The sequence below is a fragment of the Anser anser genome, assembly GCF_964211835.1.
Source record: "Anser anser genome assembly, chromosome: 3".
NCBI classification, from domain to species: Eukaryota; Metazoa; Chordata; class Aves; order Anseriformes; family Anatidae; genus Anser; species Anser anser.
Genome location: NC_139722.1, coordinates 108,873,085 through 108,890,253, shown reverse-complemented (window position 1 = coordinate 108,890,253; position 17,169 = coordinate 108,873,085). Strand labels below are relative to the sequence as shown.

The following is a 17,169-nucleotide window of genomic DNA, read 5'->3' as shown; positions in this document are numbered from 1 at the left end:
GGGCCGGCCCCCGGTGAGGGGAAGCGGCCGCACCGCCCCCGGCCCTGCCCCGGGCTCCCGGTTGGGCTGAGGGGACGGGGACGGTGCGAGGGGACGGTGTGAGGGGATGGAGTGAAGGGATGGGGACGGTGCGAGGGGACAAGGGACGGTGTGAGGGGATGGGGATGAAGTGAGGTGACAGGGATGGTATGACAGGACATGGATGGTGTGGGGGGTCATGTATGGCTTGAGGGGGACAGGGGTGACATGAAGGGATGGGGATGGCACGAAGGACAGGGATGGTGTGAGGGGGACTGGGAGGTACCTTAAAGGAGGCTGTAGCGAGGGTTGGTCTGTTCTCCCACGTGCCTGGTGACAGGACGAGGGGGAATGGGCTAAAGTTGCGCCAGGGGAGGTTTAGGTTGGATATTAGGAAGAACTTCTTTACTGAAAGGGTTGTTAGGCACTGGAATGGGCTGCCCAGGGAGGTGGTTGAGTCACCATCCCTGGAGGTCTTTAAAAGACGTTTAGATGTAGAGCTTAGTGATATGGTTTAGTGGAGGACTTGTTAGTGTTAGGTCAGAGGTTGGACTCGGTGACCTTGGACGTCTCTTCCAACCCAGATGATTCTGTGATTCTGTGGTGTGAGGGGGACAGAGGTGGCATGAGAGACAGGGGTGGTATGAAGGGACATGGGTGTCATGAAGGAAGGGATAGCGTGAGGGGACAGGGATGGTGTGAGGGTAATGGGGATGGTGTGAGACAGCAGGGATGGCCTGAGGGGACTGGAATTCCCCAAGGGGATGGGAATGGCACGCAGGGGATGGAAAGGTGTGAGGGCATGTGTTTTTCAACCCCCCCACCTTGTGGGGTCTGCCAGGTTTTGGCACTAAAAGTCACACCACCAGCACCAGGTCTTCATTTTTAATTGGAGGTTTATTGTCAGTAGGGGGGGGTTCAAATGTCCCCCACAGGCTCAGCTGCAGAGCCAGCAGCCATGCACACCTATATTGTGTCTCGCTGCCCCGGGAAAAGGACAGGGCTAAGTCCATGAGAGCCCACGCACCAGGGCACACGCTGCTGGCTCTCCTGCAGGCTGGGCTCTTTTACAGCCCCTAACGACCACTCAGGTCTGCCTAAACATCCATACAAATACAACACAATTCCACGGTCGGATTACAAGCAGCGCAGCATGTGCTCTCCAGCTCGTGCTGCCTCTGAGATCACTTCCAGCCTGTGTCCAGGACACTGCTGGAGTGGTGCATTGCAGCTACCCTGCCACAGCTCAGTGCAACGACAATACATTCATTTATCAAAGTGAGATGCGTCTGCAGGAAGTGGCACCCAAAACACCATTTATCCTGGGCCCTGCATAAGCCTTGCCAAGGCACAAATGCCTGTGAGGTCCAATAAGCTGTGCTCAGGGTTTCTTTTTTGTGGCTGCATCTTGTTTATGGATCTTATGCTGACCTACTCCAAAACTGTCAATTCCATCCTCAGCCCCGTACCAAACTTCCAGACGGTGCTCATCTTGATCCAGCACATCTGGTGTTGTCTTCCACCACCAATCTCCCAACAGCCAACACACCAACTTGAGGCTGTAGGCATTAACCCTACAGGGCATACAGGCTCTGATTCGTGCCTGTTTGTATGCAGCTTCAATAGTACTCCTGAGCTTTGCTAGTCCAGCAAGTGAAAAGCAGAGCTGAAACTTCCACACAGCGTTTCTCAGCTGCAGCCTGTCAGCAGCACAGCCATGTAAATGCATTGTCTTCACACATACGGATGAGTTCATTTTCAAACATGTAAGTAGTAAAATAAAAATAATTATCACTGGAAACTGCTGACAAACAGGAAAAAAACACCCTGAAATCAGGACAGTAAAGAGTTCCCTCTGGAGTGACTATTTCCTACACTGACCAGCACAGTACAAGCAAATAGTACAGGCATATTCCAAAAAGGTGTGGTTTTCTCATAGAGATCATAGATGTCCTGCAGGTGTCCTGGTTTTCCTTCAATGATGATGCAGTTTTGCATCAAGTTGACTGCAGATGCTGTACAATCAAGGCTTCTTTAGATACTGCACTGTGCACTGTAAAAAAGAGCAAGTGATGGAGGGGACCTCGCAGGGGGTGGGAGGGAAGGGGCCTAGCTTATGGTAACGTCCCAAAGGACTCCGGAAGGCAAAACCAGACCCGTTCTACAGATCCTCCTGTGTTGGTTTTCCAGAACCTGAGGTTCCCAAAATTGCCTTCAAGAGCTTTAGTACTGCAGTCTATTGAGTGAGTCGATGTAATGGAAAGTGGCTCCCAATGCCCAGCTTGTTTCAACGTTGTTGATTTTCCGGGCAAGCTGAAGGAAAAAAAAAAAGTTGTTTAAACACAATTCTCTGACAGAAGTATGCAAGATGAATATAGTGCTGAAGGTTATCACAACTGGTTATCACAGTTGTGGGGGCAGTGTTGCCCCACCTCAGTCACAGAGCATGCGTTGTAGCAAGAAGGGAAACCAGGGACCAAGCTACTGGCATGATGACTAACGCCTTGGCATCTTCTGCCCACTCTTCCCAGCAATCTGTTTTTGTGCATTACCTTAAAGACTTGGGTCTTCGGGAAGCCCAGTTCTTGCAGGAGGAAGGTGATGTATGTCAGGTCCATGCAGAGAAAAGGGCTGCTTCCAGGGCTGATTTCCATGGTTTTACACACTGAAGACAAAGAAAGCAGTGTATCAACCTAGCTTTGAAAAACCTCAAACAAATCCTTAAAAAACACCTCTTGTAATTTGTGTTCCACAGTAATGGAACCCATTAAAATGACATTAAAATAGCATGCACGTGTTTGCAGAAGCCCAAGAGTTTTGGCACACAGGAAGGAAGAGCAAGGCATTCTGTCTCCACAAAGACATTTGAGTTTCTTGTACTTATCAGGGCAAGGACAAAAAGGGCCTCCCACTTTCATCCTACCTACTTTAAATCTCTTAAATATCAGCAACCTCAAGTGTGATCACATCCGCTTTTTACTGAAAAAAAAAGATGTCAGCAGCTTGGAAAAACAAGCGTTGTGAAAAATTTCATCCCTATCTCAATAAAGCTTAAATGCTTAACAGATAGTTGTGCTTCTCCTACTAAAAAATTTCTTGAGCGTAAGCATTCAACTGTTTATAAATAAATAAATAAATAAATAAAATAAAAACCACTTCCTTTCTCAGAAGATAGTCCAGAAATAAGAACTGCAACAATTGTTCAGTCACTCAGAAAGTTTACTGAAAAGTCACAAGTCAGTTTGATCAAGGCCCGAGTCTGTACTATTAAAAACAAACAAACAAACAAAAACATGATTACATTTGCAAATCTGAGGAGGCAGTTCTCTCTGCAGCTGGTGAAGCAAAAAAGGCTATGAATCATTTTCCTCCCCTTTTCAATTAACAATCAAATATACGAACAAATCATGAGAAAAATTGAAAAAATAAACAAAATTAGAATGGATTATGCTAACATGACGAGAACCGCCATATTTATTCTGCAAGCATGGTTTCAGGATAACTGTTAACTGACAAGTTTATTAGTAATTCTCAAGAGGGTTTTTAAATGTATTACAAGAAAACTAAATCTCAAAAAAAAAAGGTTGATATTTTCAGAAATACACACAAATCAGCAGAGGTGCTATGGAGAGAGGTGCTGAATATTTACTTGAAACAAAAAATCAGTCTTCTTAGCATGTCACGCATTTGCCACCTGGGTATGAATTTACACACAATTACCAGTCTTGTTTGATTGCATCATTTACTCACCATACTTAGCTGCAATTTCAAAGTCATTGACAGTTAAGCTTCCTCCTTTTTCTTTATCTAATAGAGAAAAAAAAATCATGGTATGTTTAATGTTTTTTTGTATAAAGGCAGTAGTAGACTCAAGTTGTAAAAGACATTTGTACAGACTGTTTGGAAGTAAGCCTTGAGCCAACTGAAATCAATGACAAAACTCGCATTTGCTTTAAAGGTATAGAAACATTTATTCAAGATTCTTAGTATAGCTTGAAAACCTAATTCTATGTGGAACTTTCTTTCCTAAAACTATTTTCATATAAAAACAGAGTTTAAAGACCTCCTCACATTGCCCCATGTCTATGCTGCCCTGTCCTGTAATGCCTGAACCCAGCTAACAGCTTTGACCAGATCTGACAGGGCAGTGGTGCTCTGCAACATATTAAATGTGAAATTATTCATAAAACAAGGTGGCTGAGGAGGGAGTAAGTTTGTCCATACTAGCTTGAGATCCCACCGCCTGCTTTCTACTACTAAATGTGACAGCCTTGTGCACACCAGTGTACCACTGGAAAAGAGATGGGATTCATTCTGAATACACGTTGAACTATCTGAAAATATTTACTCCATCTAAAAAGGTCAGCCCAAGAGAGCAAGTCCGGTCTCCTCTACTGCCCAAGAAAAAAGCTAGCGAGTTTTTTCATATCATCGTGAAGTCTTTTTTCTATTTTGGACTGTAATCAGACACCAATCATTTCTGAAATGCAGACAGCTTATTTGAAAAACTACAAAAAGTTGGAGGTCCTATATCACATCTCCAGTCCCTTCTGTAAAGAAATGCAACAACGTTCAATATTCACTCGAGACCAATGCACTGTGGTAGCCATGAGAGCTTACCACAGCGTTGTGATGTGTATCAGTGCTACCATTTCTTCCAAGATCTGTCATTTAAAATGAAATGAAAACAGGAGCAAACATACCTATGAGACCAACCTCTGCTGCACGGTCATAGTAGTAGGAGAAAGCATAAAAATCCAAGTCCTTCACTTCCTCAGCTTTATGCACCTTCTTGTAGAGCATCTTCGCCACTTTGTTAGAACAAGACTCATACAGAGGCTCACCTGAAAGAATGCAAAGACACCCAGCATAGCACAGGTAGACACTTAAACGCAAAATTTCTTCAGGATCTGCAAGGAGACAGGCTCCCTTTCGCACAACAGCGCTTCTTCATTTCTTACAGGCTCTTCACAGAGGACTGAAACGACACACCTGCATTTTCTCCAAGCGGTAACTGACCATCCTCAGGCCGGGACCAAGTATGTGATAGATCAGAGACGAACAACACCATTTGAGGCAGAAGGACTTTGAAAAGAATTCAGGGAGCGCTCAGCTCCATCTGCAGTACTACTAACAGATTTACTGACTGAGCAGACATACCACAGCGCGAGAGGCAAGAGCTGCAGAATCTCTTTAACAGCATGTCAAGAGAAAGCCAGACAGAGACGGAGAATTTAGTATCTTTCCAAGAAGCTGAGGGCATACGATTTTAAATACTCTTCTACTAGCATGCTGGCCTAGATAGGAAGAGAGAGCAATAAATTACTATACCTGCCTTCTGTCCTTTAATTTTGTACACTATCTCAGCATGTTGCCATTCAGATTTGAAACCGGGTGGTAAACAAGGGCTGATCAATTCCTCACCTTCCCCTACTGCAGAAGTAAAACAAAGCCACGTTAGAGAAAAACGCACGGAGTTAATGTTAGATCCCCAGTCCTGCTTCATACTGTCCCACATCCTCAGCAATGCACCTCTAAGCCCCAGCCATGGCTCAAGTGTCCCACGCCCCCTTAAGGCTGGCAAACATCCACGTCTCCTGGGATCTAGCAGCATCACCTCCTGCATTCGTCTCAAACACACTCAGCTACTGTGACAGGAATGCACATAGCACTCGGGCACCTTCAGCCCAGTAGGAAGAGGACAGACAACCCTTTTCCCCCACAATAGTGCAATGCACGCTGTGCTCAGAGCCAAGACTTGAAGAGTGCCCGGAACTTACAGGGTTTTCCCTCAACTCCTCCTAAAATGGCGAGCCTTGCTGACATCAGCCCGAGTCCCAGGTAACTGCAAAGGGAAAAAAAGCCTCTGTGAACAACAAACACCCTTCCTCTGATACTCCACCGACAACTTGGCCGGGACATGCCTGCCTCCTCTATGCGGTCCCAGCAAAAAGGCTCAAGTCAGCAGCTAATGCATAAGGGGAACAGTGTGACAACCCACTGTGATATTATCCTTACCCAGAGGGATAACCTCTCCTTGAAAAAGCACAGGGAATAGCTGTCAACTATAATGTCTCTTTAAAGGCTGCGAATGCTTCCCCTAACCTTTCTCCTGCACTCCTCAAAGGCCACACAACCTCCAGCATGGACACTTTCCAAGCCCCAACACATCCCACAGCAAATGTAGGTGGGAAGAATCTGCTTCCCTCTGCCCAAAGCTTTGGGCGGACAGGCAGCTTCAAAGCCAGGAGCAGAATTAGAGCCCATCACTTTCTCAGCCATCAGACTGCTTATCTGCCTGTTGTTCTGCATAACCGCCCCCTAGTCAGCTTGTGTGGACAGTGACTTGGCTCAGGCTCACCCACTTCTCAGGACTCAAGTGCACTTCAGCAAAACACCTAGATCTCGCTGGCTTCAAAGAAAGCTCCTACTTTTACAGTACCTCTTCTTACCACGACTAACCTGTATGAATACAGCTTGTAGGTGCTGTTAAACATCTGAAATGAAGTTGTATGGCCAGCTGGTGATGTCTGGAGAGTTGCCTGGAGGGAAAAAAAGATGTCACAGCAAGGTTTCAGCCAGCAACAGCAGACATCAACAAGACAATCTTCCAAAACCTTAGGAAATACACGAAACAATCCTAGCATGGTTCACAGAGAAACGAAGAATTTGCATGTATCTCCATTTGACCTTTGATACATGAGATAACCAAAAAACTGGAGCTAAAATAGTGACTTTACGTGACAGTCCAAACTGGTTACATTTCTAGGTGTGTCTACACCAAACTCATCTGTAAAAGAATTATTTTAATTATAAGGAGTCCTTATTACAGCTCTTAACTGGTTTTGTCAAGATGCTACAGAAACTGCCTCTTCACAGGATCACTACTAGGGGAAACTGTGCAAAATAATAAGTAAACCAGGCACGCGTTAACTTCCTACTCCAGTGAATTCAGCTGTGAACTTCCACAGGCCGGAGGAAAAGCACATCACTGTTCTTGCCAAGGAACAGAGTGAGGACCAGCCTGTGGTCTGAAGAAATGAAAGGACGATTGTCTAAAGCACTGTGCAGCCTGTTCCCCAAGTGCACCACCGCCACCAGTGCATTTATGGGGAACACAGCTCAGGCAGCTCATGCCTAGCTGCTCATATCTTAACACCATGTCTAACTCCAGAATTTCCACACCCAGGACTCTTCACATTCCCTGGCATTCTTCTGTGAGAGCACAATGTCCTGATCAGCCCGGGCCGGCACACTAGAAACAGCAGCCTTATCCTCTGCTTCTGTGCAGCTTTACTACAAACAGGATCTCTGATCGGGCCAGGACCTTGCTATTCCATATCCACAGGACTTCCTGCTCACAGAACACCTATACTAATGCCGTAAGAGGAAGCTGAGATGAAAAACATCAGCATGTGCTTCTAACTGCATAATTCATGCTCCTCTTTATAAAGCATTCATTTGCAACTGAGTAAACTCAGGAAAGCCACAAACAAACATCTAATGCATCTAATTCTGTTCTTAGAACACAATATAAGCCAAATGGACTTGGATTCACTAACAGCATTGCCTTTGAGGTCACTATAAGCAGCACAAACTGAGTGTGAAGGATTAAGATGCTCAGGACATTGCATTTTCTCCTATATAAAGCAGCCCTGGCATTCACCACATGCACGGACCCACGGAGCTGGAGCAAGAGGACTGACAGAGAGTTGCGCGTGTCTCTGTCACCGACTGTAACAAGGCATACGTGACCAACCGATACAGGTTTTTCTGTCAGAAGCATGGCTTTATGTTACACTGACAACTCCTTGGCATGTGTCCAAGGGAAATAAAACCGAGCAGTTACTGATTTGTGCACCACCATTTCCCTACAGCGTGCTGCACGTTCCCATTACCTCGGCGTGTGGGAGGAAGGTGATCTGTGTTGATCCGCCACCCAAATCCAGCATTCCTACACTTCTCCTCTGCGGGTCATCTAAGCTACCTAAAATGCGTGACAGAACAGAGAAAGGCACAGTGGGCGCTGTGAGAAACTGGCAAGGAATAAAACCAGAAGTACAGCTGTAAAGAAAGACGGCAATCCAACTCCATCTGTCAGCTTCCAGCCAGCACTAGATTATAACATCGTCACTTAATTGTGCTTTATCAGGGTGACCTGAAAATCTTCCAAGTGACTATTATTTCTCTGGTGGCTGCTCATGCCCTAATTCCAGCAGCTTTGGTTATTGGATTCCTAAACATTCTTCACTGGATGCAAGCACCTTTTTGCAAACTTTACTCTGGTAACCACTTTGAAATACAAAGGAATGTGGTTTTCCTGGCCATCTCTCCCCGATCCCACAGCAGTATTTTGCAGATTCCTACGGCCAAGGGGAGAACAGACTGAAAAGAGCTGGCTTAATAGACTAGCTCTCTCAGGATTCTTCCTGCTGCCGTCCCAGACCTTTCTTCCCTTTTAAATCCAGTTCTTCTCAGATCCTTCAAATACACCTTCCTGACAAGATCAGTTTGTGCCAAGTACCACAGTATACACCTCATGAGAGCTAATGTTTGAAGATCTCTGACCTTTCTGATACTTCCTTTGAGCATAAAAAGATTTACAGCACTTGTCATAATGCTCTGCACACTGTGCTGAACAGAGTGCTTGGGTGGCAGACTGGTTTGCTTATTGTCAGAGAGGGCTTCAGTTTAATTTTTTTCTTCAGCTACCCTTTTCTATCTCACCAGTGTAAACACTTAACTGTATTTCTGTTATAAATACGTAAGGAAGCACCAACAGCACTTACTTTCACACTGTGCAGCTGCCAGGCAGATCTACAATATCCACATCAAAAATTTATGCAGAGCTAGTGGCAGACTATAAAAAGGAATAAAATGCTCTGGTACCTTACAGGGAATTAAAAGAAAGGCTACATGAACGTCTAGGAAAAGGGATTAAATTCCTCATTCTATCAAGCAAATGGCCAAAATCTTAATTACTTAAATGGGGCAGGCCAAAAACAACTGGTGACTTATTTCCAGACCCTTCCAACGAATGAGCAAATATTATACAGGGGCAGTAAACAGTATGAATTTCACAGCATCAGTCATATTTTTAGACACATACTCATGAAAACATACCTGTTAAAAAATTTATTGTGATCCAGGCTGAAATACCTAACAAGGAAAAGATTCAGAAGAGGCACGGTTAGATCACATAATATCAGAAGATGCACTGTTACAGCATGTAACTTCATTTTATATGACAACAGTAACCATTAAGATGAGCCATATTACTAGGTCTTCCGGCTTTAGTATCTGTTTCACTTGGAGGTATTTTAAAGTTTTCTCAGTTTCACTCCACCGTCTAAACAAAATAATCAGCAAACCAGAGCTTGTCATGCAACCATAGAAAGAGACATCAGAGAAGCATCTACCACAAGCTCCCTTGCCCCCTTTGACAAAAGGAGGATTTCTAATGCAAAGACTCCAAAGGACACCTAGAAAGAAGGACCTTCGAGAGAGGCAAACAGGACTGGCTCTGCTGGGCTACCCTGACCCAGCCCGCCCCAAAGCCAGTGTTTCCGCAACTGTCAATGGCTGTCATAAACCAAGATTACAGCCTTGAGCAAGGAGAGTGGCCTTCCATACCAGAGTTTATGTGGTAATAGGAAGAGAAGCCCCATATATGAAATGTCTGGAGAACTCTGTACTTCACAGGCCAAACACTTAGGTGAGAAGTCCCAAAGGCTCTATTAGAGTGGCTTCAGTTCTTAGCTAAAAAATAAGGAAATGACAAACTCTCACATTGTTCATTTGCTAGGAAAATACCCACCAGTAGGCTTTTGTGTGATGTTAGGCATACAATTTTCCTTTTGAATACTAAGAATTTTTATCTTTTCAGTGCTTTATTTTTTCCTATTCCCTCAAAGCATTTTCGTGAACTGCACTGTTGCTGTCCTTTTCTTGTTTTCTAAACTTTTTCTCCATGAATTAGGTGAACTAATGGCCCTTATGTTAACAAATTAAAATATTTATCCATTTGGTTAAAACTAAGGCACGCTAGGGAACGAGGTCCACTTCAACCCTTGGCTGAACCAAGGCTGTCAGAGCTATTAATGAACTTAAAATGAAAAGAATTACAATGTCTTTCTTCCATTAAGCAGTAAAAAAGAAACTCATAAACAGCTCTGGAGCAGCAACTACTTTAAAGTCTGGTTTCTAAGCAGATTAAAAACACACTTCAACACTAAGTTACCCAGAATGTAGACATGTTTCTTTGAATTACTTTAAGTCAAGACTGATTCTGGGTTCTGTGCTCAGCCTTTTTTGATGAACATCCACTTACTTCAATATATATTTTCTCTATGTAACGTGGTTTTTTTTTCAGGTTCAATTCACAATCACACTCATAAGATCAGTTTTAATTAACATTAAGACCAAATACTTCCAGAAAGCTCAGATGAGCATTGTCAAAAGCAGGGCGTACAAAAACAGGAGGTGTTGAAGACCACCTCAACAAGCAGATACACAGAGAACCTTCCAGAAGTGCTTACTGCAATTCCCACAGGAATTGCCTGGTAATCAGAGCTTTGAAAATCAGGATGCAGTGAAGGACTTCACATTGGAAAATATAGCACAAAATCTCTTTGGCAGGCACTGTCTGAGGCAGTATAAAAATTGTATCAAATCTCCTACATACGGGTTCCTAGTATGGTCAGTGGGGACTTGCCACAGCGCAGCAGGAATCTCCAGGATTGCAAAAAGGTTCTTCAGAAGTTAACCTACCTTCATCAGTTCCGTTCATTATCGACACACAGTTGTCCCTCACAAAGAAGGGGGAAGCCTGAAAAATCTCCTTCACCTGTAGTTCAAAGAAAAGTTATGCTCAGAGAAAGCTTTTTTTTTCAGTTGAAAAGCAATTTAAAAAAAAACAAACCTGGCTTTACACAACTGTTCCTTTTCTTGGGCCAGAAATCACAGCCAACAACTACTAGGGACAATAACTTTGGGACTACACCAGGGAATGGCTTTTTTAACACGAGCATGTTGGCTGTTAGAGGCTTTCTGTACTGCACCCTACATGAGGCAGCAAAGCCCTGCATTTCTGGGGTCTTCTAAAGCAACAATTGCAGCAGTTCCAGATGAAATTCAGTGTGGAAAAAGAACAGAGCAGCTTGTAAGCAGCAGAGAACAATCTAGACATTGGTTTCAACCACACCACATTTCTTCCCTCCAATCATTGCTTAGAAAAAAGAGTACAATTAGGGTACAAGCAATAACTTCTCCAGCAGCTGTAAGGTCTAGGACATAATATTTTGTTTATTTTTATAATATTTTAAAATACTAAACATTTTATATGCCTTTAAATACAATATACACTATTCTAATCAACATAAAGCAGAGGAATCTTGCAGCAGCAGGCTGATAACACAGCAGATAACATGGCAAAATGAGAAAGATCTTCTCAGAAAAGCAGGATTCTGGTCAAAACCACCAACAAACCCACGCACTAAGAACAAGCCTGTGATGACTGTTAGAAGTATCTCATTACACTTATTATGTTTCATGTCATCTCCATGCATATTTGGAGCTGTCATCATTCCTCTGTGTTTGTACTCATAGCATTTCTCACTCCGGACTCATCCGAGATCAGGTGACTATATACTGCTTTCAGAGTAAAGTGATAGGAGTGACTAATGTACATAAGGATAAAGGAGTATATACTTTACACTGAAGGGACCAATTTTTGTCATAAAATTTCTGGAAAGCAAACCGAAAGATAAGAAACAGTACCTTATCCAGCAATTTCTGAGCCTTTTCTCCCGGCAGCAGCCGTAGGCCAGCTGTCGCTTTCAGGACCAGTGGAGTAAACTTCCACAGCTCCGTAGGAACTTCCTTCTTTGCCACCTCCAGGAGCTCTTTTATTCCCTGGCCACTCTGTGAGCAGAGAAAGAACAACCCCCAACCAAAGCCCATCTTAGAAACCCTTAAGATTTGCCTTTCTCTGAAGGGCAAAAGGGTGATCAGAGATATGATTCACTGTAAATGCGGAACAGGGACAAGTAAACATCACAAGGGATCAGGAGAAAGCGGATGACTCACGGAGTAAGAACTGGCGGATATAACTGGGATTATCCAGCAACAGGTCAAAGACAAACAGGAAAAGTCACTTTCTCAAACTGTGCCATGTGCCAAGCAGTACCAAAATTGAATGTTCGGGCTACAGAAGGTTTAAAAAGCAATGCGACAAATCCCTGGGGAAAAAGCCCTTCGGAGCCAGCAAAACAATATGAGCCGGGTGCATGTCTGGCTCAGGAATTCCTTAAATCCCTGTGAGCCAGAAGGTAAGGAAGACAGGAGAGAAGTCACTTAATACTCGGCCTGTTTTTTTGACTCTTTCCCTGAGAATCCACTTCTGGTCACTTTTGGAGAAGGCTCCGCTCCAATCCAACATGGCTCTTTTGTCATATTCTTAAGCACACAGGAAATCTTAAGACGGTAAGAAACATCTGCTGTGTTTAATTAACATCACCAAGCAGAACTAGATGTGTTCTGCTCCTTGATCTTCTGAGCATCGACCAACTTCTGCTGTGAGTTTGTACCATTTGGAGACTGAACTGAGACAGTTCAGCATATTGTACCACGGCAAGGTGTGAATTGCTGTTCATATCAAGAGCAGCACGCTTTGGTGCACGTGCTTTTACAGTAATAGAAACAAAATTACCTTTTCGACATCATCAGCATATGCAGACAGGCCCGGCTTCAGCGCTTTAAACGTCTCATGGGTTAATTTGGGAGTCTCTGTTCAAAAGCAGTGTTCCAAAATAAGTACTAGTACAAATCATTTTGCATGCACAAAGCCAAAACCACTTTACAAATTACATCATTATGTGCTAACGAGAGTCAACTGAAGCCTCTGCCTAATGAACGATCAAAGGCCGCCCGACCTTTGAACACAGCCCCTGCTGTGGAATTAGCTCTCCACAAAACCATTAGTTAAAGCCACGATCGTGCTGGTGCCCACCACGCACATATTCTTTATGCACATCAGACAAATGTATCAGATGGGTACACGTTCTCTTCAAGCCCTTACCCCTGCCATGTGCAGCTTTCCAAACTACACGGGTAACAAAGGCCACACATTCCAGCATGCTCTGTTCTGCCTAAACTTGACTCCAGCAGAAGTCAGTGGAAGTTTTCCCACCATTTTCAATGGCGGCAGAGGAAGCCAGCCCTACGTATTTTGGAAATCTGCAAGCAAAACACCATGAACTTGACAGCATCCCCCTCTCGTACCCAACTACACTCCATGAAGTTTCCTGCAATATATTCTGGAATTCTGTTTAGAGAGAAGCAGAGGTTTGGGAGTACACTGAAAGAAGAACAAACACAGTCCATGTGTGGACTGTTGTTTAACACCTTTGGTGGCTAGGCCTTACACTAGTCCATCCTGCAAACCTACGGTGCTCCCCAAAGGCCAAACACACCATATACCACACTACTACCTGTTAAAAAAATCCTCCACATCACCTACTTAAGCGTTCACATTGTTTCTTTCATCTTTACAAGTTTCACAAACAGGAGCTGACAACACATAAACAAATGAAGCTTACAACTCCAGAGGAAAACTGGAGCTTTACAGCCAACTTCTGTCTTGGTTCTCAGCAAAAATTTTGTCTAAATGCAATACACAGCGATTTTAATCCAACAGGGAAGTGCCACTGAAGCCAAGACAAAGTTTAGTGCCACTAAGCCAGACAACGCAGAGAGAAGCAGCTCACTGCTAGGAACTAGAGAGAGCCAACAACCTCATGCTGAAAATCTGGGGGAATGAGGCACTTTGAACTTGCTCCTCTCGCCCACAAATATCGTGATAAAAACTGCTTTTCTTTAAGATGTGTTCCAAAGGTACAGCAGCTATTTAGTTACCATTCTGACATTACTGCGTTTTCCCCCTTGTTGAACATTTTCACAATAAATTTCATCCAGACCCACATGCATAAATCATAATGCACTTCCTGATGGCTCTCCGGAAAGAGCTGAAGTGCATTTGTTCAAGTACTCCCACGAACAGAATCATCAATAAGCTGCTCCATAATTTATAGAAGAATTTGTCTATTGTGCAGTGTGCAGGCCATACCTTTAGGCTGCTGTGTAAATTTAAAAATATGGATGCGGGTTCCTGTGCTTCCTGCGTCAAACATGATTCCATAAAAGACCGAGAGGTCTGTGGTCAGTGCTTGATGGCTCAGTTTCTCTCTCCTGCTTTCAGCAACTCCTTCTGTTGCTCCCACAACCGGTTTGGAATCCAAGTGCCATTTCATGTATGCGACATAAATAGCGATGCATGCCAAAATCCCAAAAGCAAAGAACCGCTTTGATATCTTCATGGCTTCCATTTATCAGGTCTTTTGTTTCTTCCTGTTACCAAATGTTCTATTTCTTCTGTCTCACACAGAACAGGTGGTTTCCACATCACTCCTACATCCAACAGAAAAGAAAGCTGCGTTTTACTTTCTAAAGCTATAGAAGGTATTATAAAAAGATCTAAGAGCATGATGGTTATTTGATAAGGGACTTACAGGAATAAACTTGACTTGAGAGTTAGTTAAATACTTAACTGTTAGTGATAAAGTTGGGAATGACTGTCAGAGCAAGCAATTATCCACTGCAACAAAGAGCCTGGTGAAAAACCTTACATGCAGAGTGACAGACTACTGCTTGCACATAAAAGGATTTATGCCTTCAGCTCCTTCAGCATCTAGCGTGAGACAGCTGCTGTCTTCAGTGCTCTAATCTAGCTTGATTAATCCAGGGCAACTTGCAGTTAGATGTGCAAAATTACCCCAGCAGGACGATGCAGAATGCTGCATTCAAAGAGCTGGGATTACCCTACGAATCGCTTGTAAAACTGAACCTAGCAGCAAAATCCCTCTTCTCTCACGTCGCCCGTTCCAGCCATCGAATGCCTCCGTGGCAGCTGGGTGCCAACATCACACACCACTTTCCTAATAGTTCAGAAGGAACATGTCCATCCTCCTTCAGCAGGTCGCTGAGATCTACAGCTAATTTTACGACACGAAACAGCATAAATATATAATTTTTTCCATTGCTGCTGAGGCCTAAGAAAGAATAGAGGAAGGAGAGTTCAGAGAAGCTACACACAGTAACTGAGGTGGGAAGGAACCTCCAGAGGTCTCGTGTCCAACCTCCTGCTCAAAGCACAGGCAGCTATGGGGACCCACCGGTTGCTCAGGGCTTTATCCCATCGGATCTTGAAAACCTCCAAGGATGGAGATCCCACAGCCTCTGTGGGCAACCTGAATCGTTTGCAGTTATCTTTGTTAGTTCCTGGATGGTGAAGGAGGTCCCACGAGACCAGACAAGGACAATTTTAATTTGGTGTTTAACAGGCAAGGAGGAAGATCCGGGGAATCAGCCTGGACCCCCAGCTCCAACACCAGGAAAGACCCAGCAGGAAAGCACAACGCAACAAATACACAAGTGCCCATGTAGGCAATCAGATGATTAAAACAAAGTCATCAGTGATTTATGGGGAGAAAATTCCATTATTAATTTTTTGACAGTGTAATCAAGAAGAGAAAGCAAACTAGTTGACGAAGTTGACTTAAACATGGTTTTGACAGATGTAATCTGCTGATGACAGGAATTCAGGAGATATACAGAGGGCGTGAGAGGGAGGAATTAAATTCAAGGTGATCACGGTACATTGTCAAAAACAGCTAGGAGAGGATTTTATAAAAATGGAGGGAGGCAAGACCAAAGGCACAAATATGGGTAAAGAGCAGGTAGAGGGGAAGAGGAACCGTGGGGTGCTGCAGAAGAGAAACTGGGGAAACGGTGTTGAAAAAGAAAGAAAGGAAAGAAAAAGAAAGAAAGAAAGAGAAAGAAATAGAGAAAGAGAGAAAGAAAGAGAAAGAAAGAAAGAAAGAAAGAAAGAAAGAAAGAAAGAAAGAAAGAAAGAAAGAAAGAAAGAAAGAAAGAAAGAAAAAGAAAGAAAGAAAGAAAGAAAGAAAGAAAGAAAGAAAGAAAGAAAGAAAGAAAGAAAGAAAGAAAGAAAGAAAAAGAAAGAGAAAAAGGAAGGAAGGAAGGAAGGAAGGAAGGAAGGAAGGAAGGAAGGAAGGAAGGAAGGAAGGAAGGAAGGAAGGAAGGAAGGAAGGAAGGAAGGAAGGAAGGAAGAAAAGAAAGAAGAGAAAGCTCTTTCTGGCTTGCACTAGCAGATGTGGGTGACAACCCTTGCACATATCCGGGCGATTATTCCAACCCTCCCGGTCCAAGAAAGGCCTCCGCTGGCTCTAAGTGCCAGAGGGCTACAAGCATGTCCTGAAAGGAAAGCAGCAGGATCCCGGCCCGCTGTGCAGAACGCGGTCTGTGTGAGGAGAAGGGAGGATGAGGCAGTAACCGGAGAGGAAGCAGCAGCCCCCTCGCGTCTCCCTGACGGGCAGGGGGACCATTAACCCCGCTCTCAGGGGAAAGCCTTCTCCCGCCGCTGCCTACAGAGCCCCGAGAGGCCGGAGGGCCCCGACCCGCCGCCACCACCCGCAGGTGGCCCGGCAGGGCCCGGTGGCACCGGCGGCCCCTCCGCCCCGGCCCGGCCCGCTGCTCCCCCCGCCCCGCGCTGCCCGCCCGGCCGCACTCACACCGCCGCCACCGCCGGCTCCGCCATGGCGACACCGCCGCCACTGCGCCTGCGCGCCCTGCTGGCTGTGGTGGCGGCTGAGGGCAGCGGGGGGCTGCTGCCAGGGGGCGGCTGGGTGGGCACAGGGCGTCTGGGGGGGTGGCGGGCACCCGGCTGGACACGAGCCTGAGGCGCGCCCTGGCCACTGAAAAGGCTAATGGTGGCCTGGGGGGCGTTAGGCAGCGTGCTGCCGGCAGGGGGATGGGGCTGGTCCTTCCCTGCTCAGCACGCCTGCAGTGCTGGAGCGCCTCGCCTGTGGGGGAGGCTGAGCGAGCTGGGGCTGGTCAGCGTGGAGGGAGCCAAAGGGGATCCATCAGCGTGTATAAATCCCTGAAGGCAAGGAGGACAGAGCCAGGCTCTGTGCAGCGGTGCCCAGTGCCGGGACAAGAGGCAGTGGGCACAAACTGGAGCGCAGGAGGTTCCCCCTGACCATCAGGAAACGCTCCCTTCGCTGTGCAAGTCACAGA

The 17,169-nt window shown here is 45.1% G+C and overlaps 1 protein-coding gene across 1 annotated transcript; it reads right to left on the bottom strand.

The window, feature by feature from the left end:
* Positions 1–896: 896 nt before the first annotated feature.
* Positions 897–16,869, bottom strand: ENTPD6 (ectonucleoside triphosphate diphosphohydrolase 6). Its single transcript, XM_083831027.1, has 14 exons — positions 16,665–16,869; positions 14,144–14,484; positions 12,728–12,804; positions 11,797–11,940; positions 10,789–10,864; positions 9,142–9,177; positions 7,917–8,005; positions 6,481–6,560; positions 5,799–5,863; positions 5,350–5,451; positions 4,722–4,862; positions 3,769–3,825; positions 2,571–2,683; positions 897–2,331 (listed from the first exon to the last, which is right to left on the bottom strand). Exons 2-14 carry the CDS (start codon positions 14,400–14,402, stop codon positions 2,242–2,244), a joined length of 1,329 nt encoding a protein of 442 aa, XP_083687153.1. The 5' UTR covers positions 14,403–14,484; positions 16,665–16,869; the 3' UTR covers positions 897–2,241.
* Between the last annotated feature and the right edge of the window lie 300 nt (positions 16,870–17,169).

What these genes read in the sequence shown, in the direction of transcription:
- ENTPD6 (XM_083831027.1), bottom strand. Translation starts at nt 14,402, where the DNA reads ATGGAAGCCATGAAGATATCAAAGCGGTTCTTTGCTTTTGGGATTTTG. An exon ending in CCTTCCTCCCACACGCCGAG is followed by an intron (nt 6,561 to 7,916) that starts GTAATGGGAACG and finishes TTTTCCCTCCAG; the next exon opens with GCAACTCTCCAGACATCACC. An exon ending in AGCAGAGGTTGGTCTCATAG is followed by an intron (nt 3,826 to 4,721) that starts GTATGTTTGCTC and finishes TTTCTCTATTAG; the next exon opens with ATAAAGAAAAAGGAGGAAGC.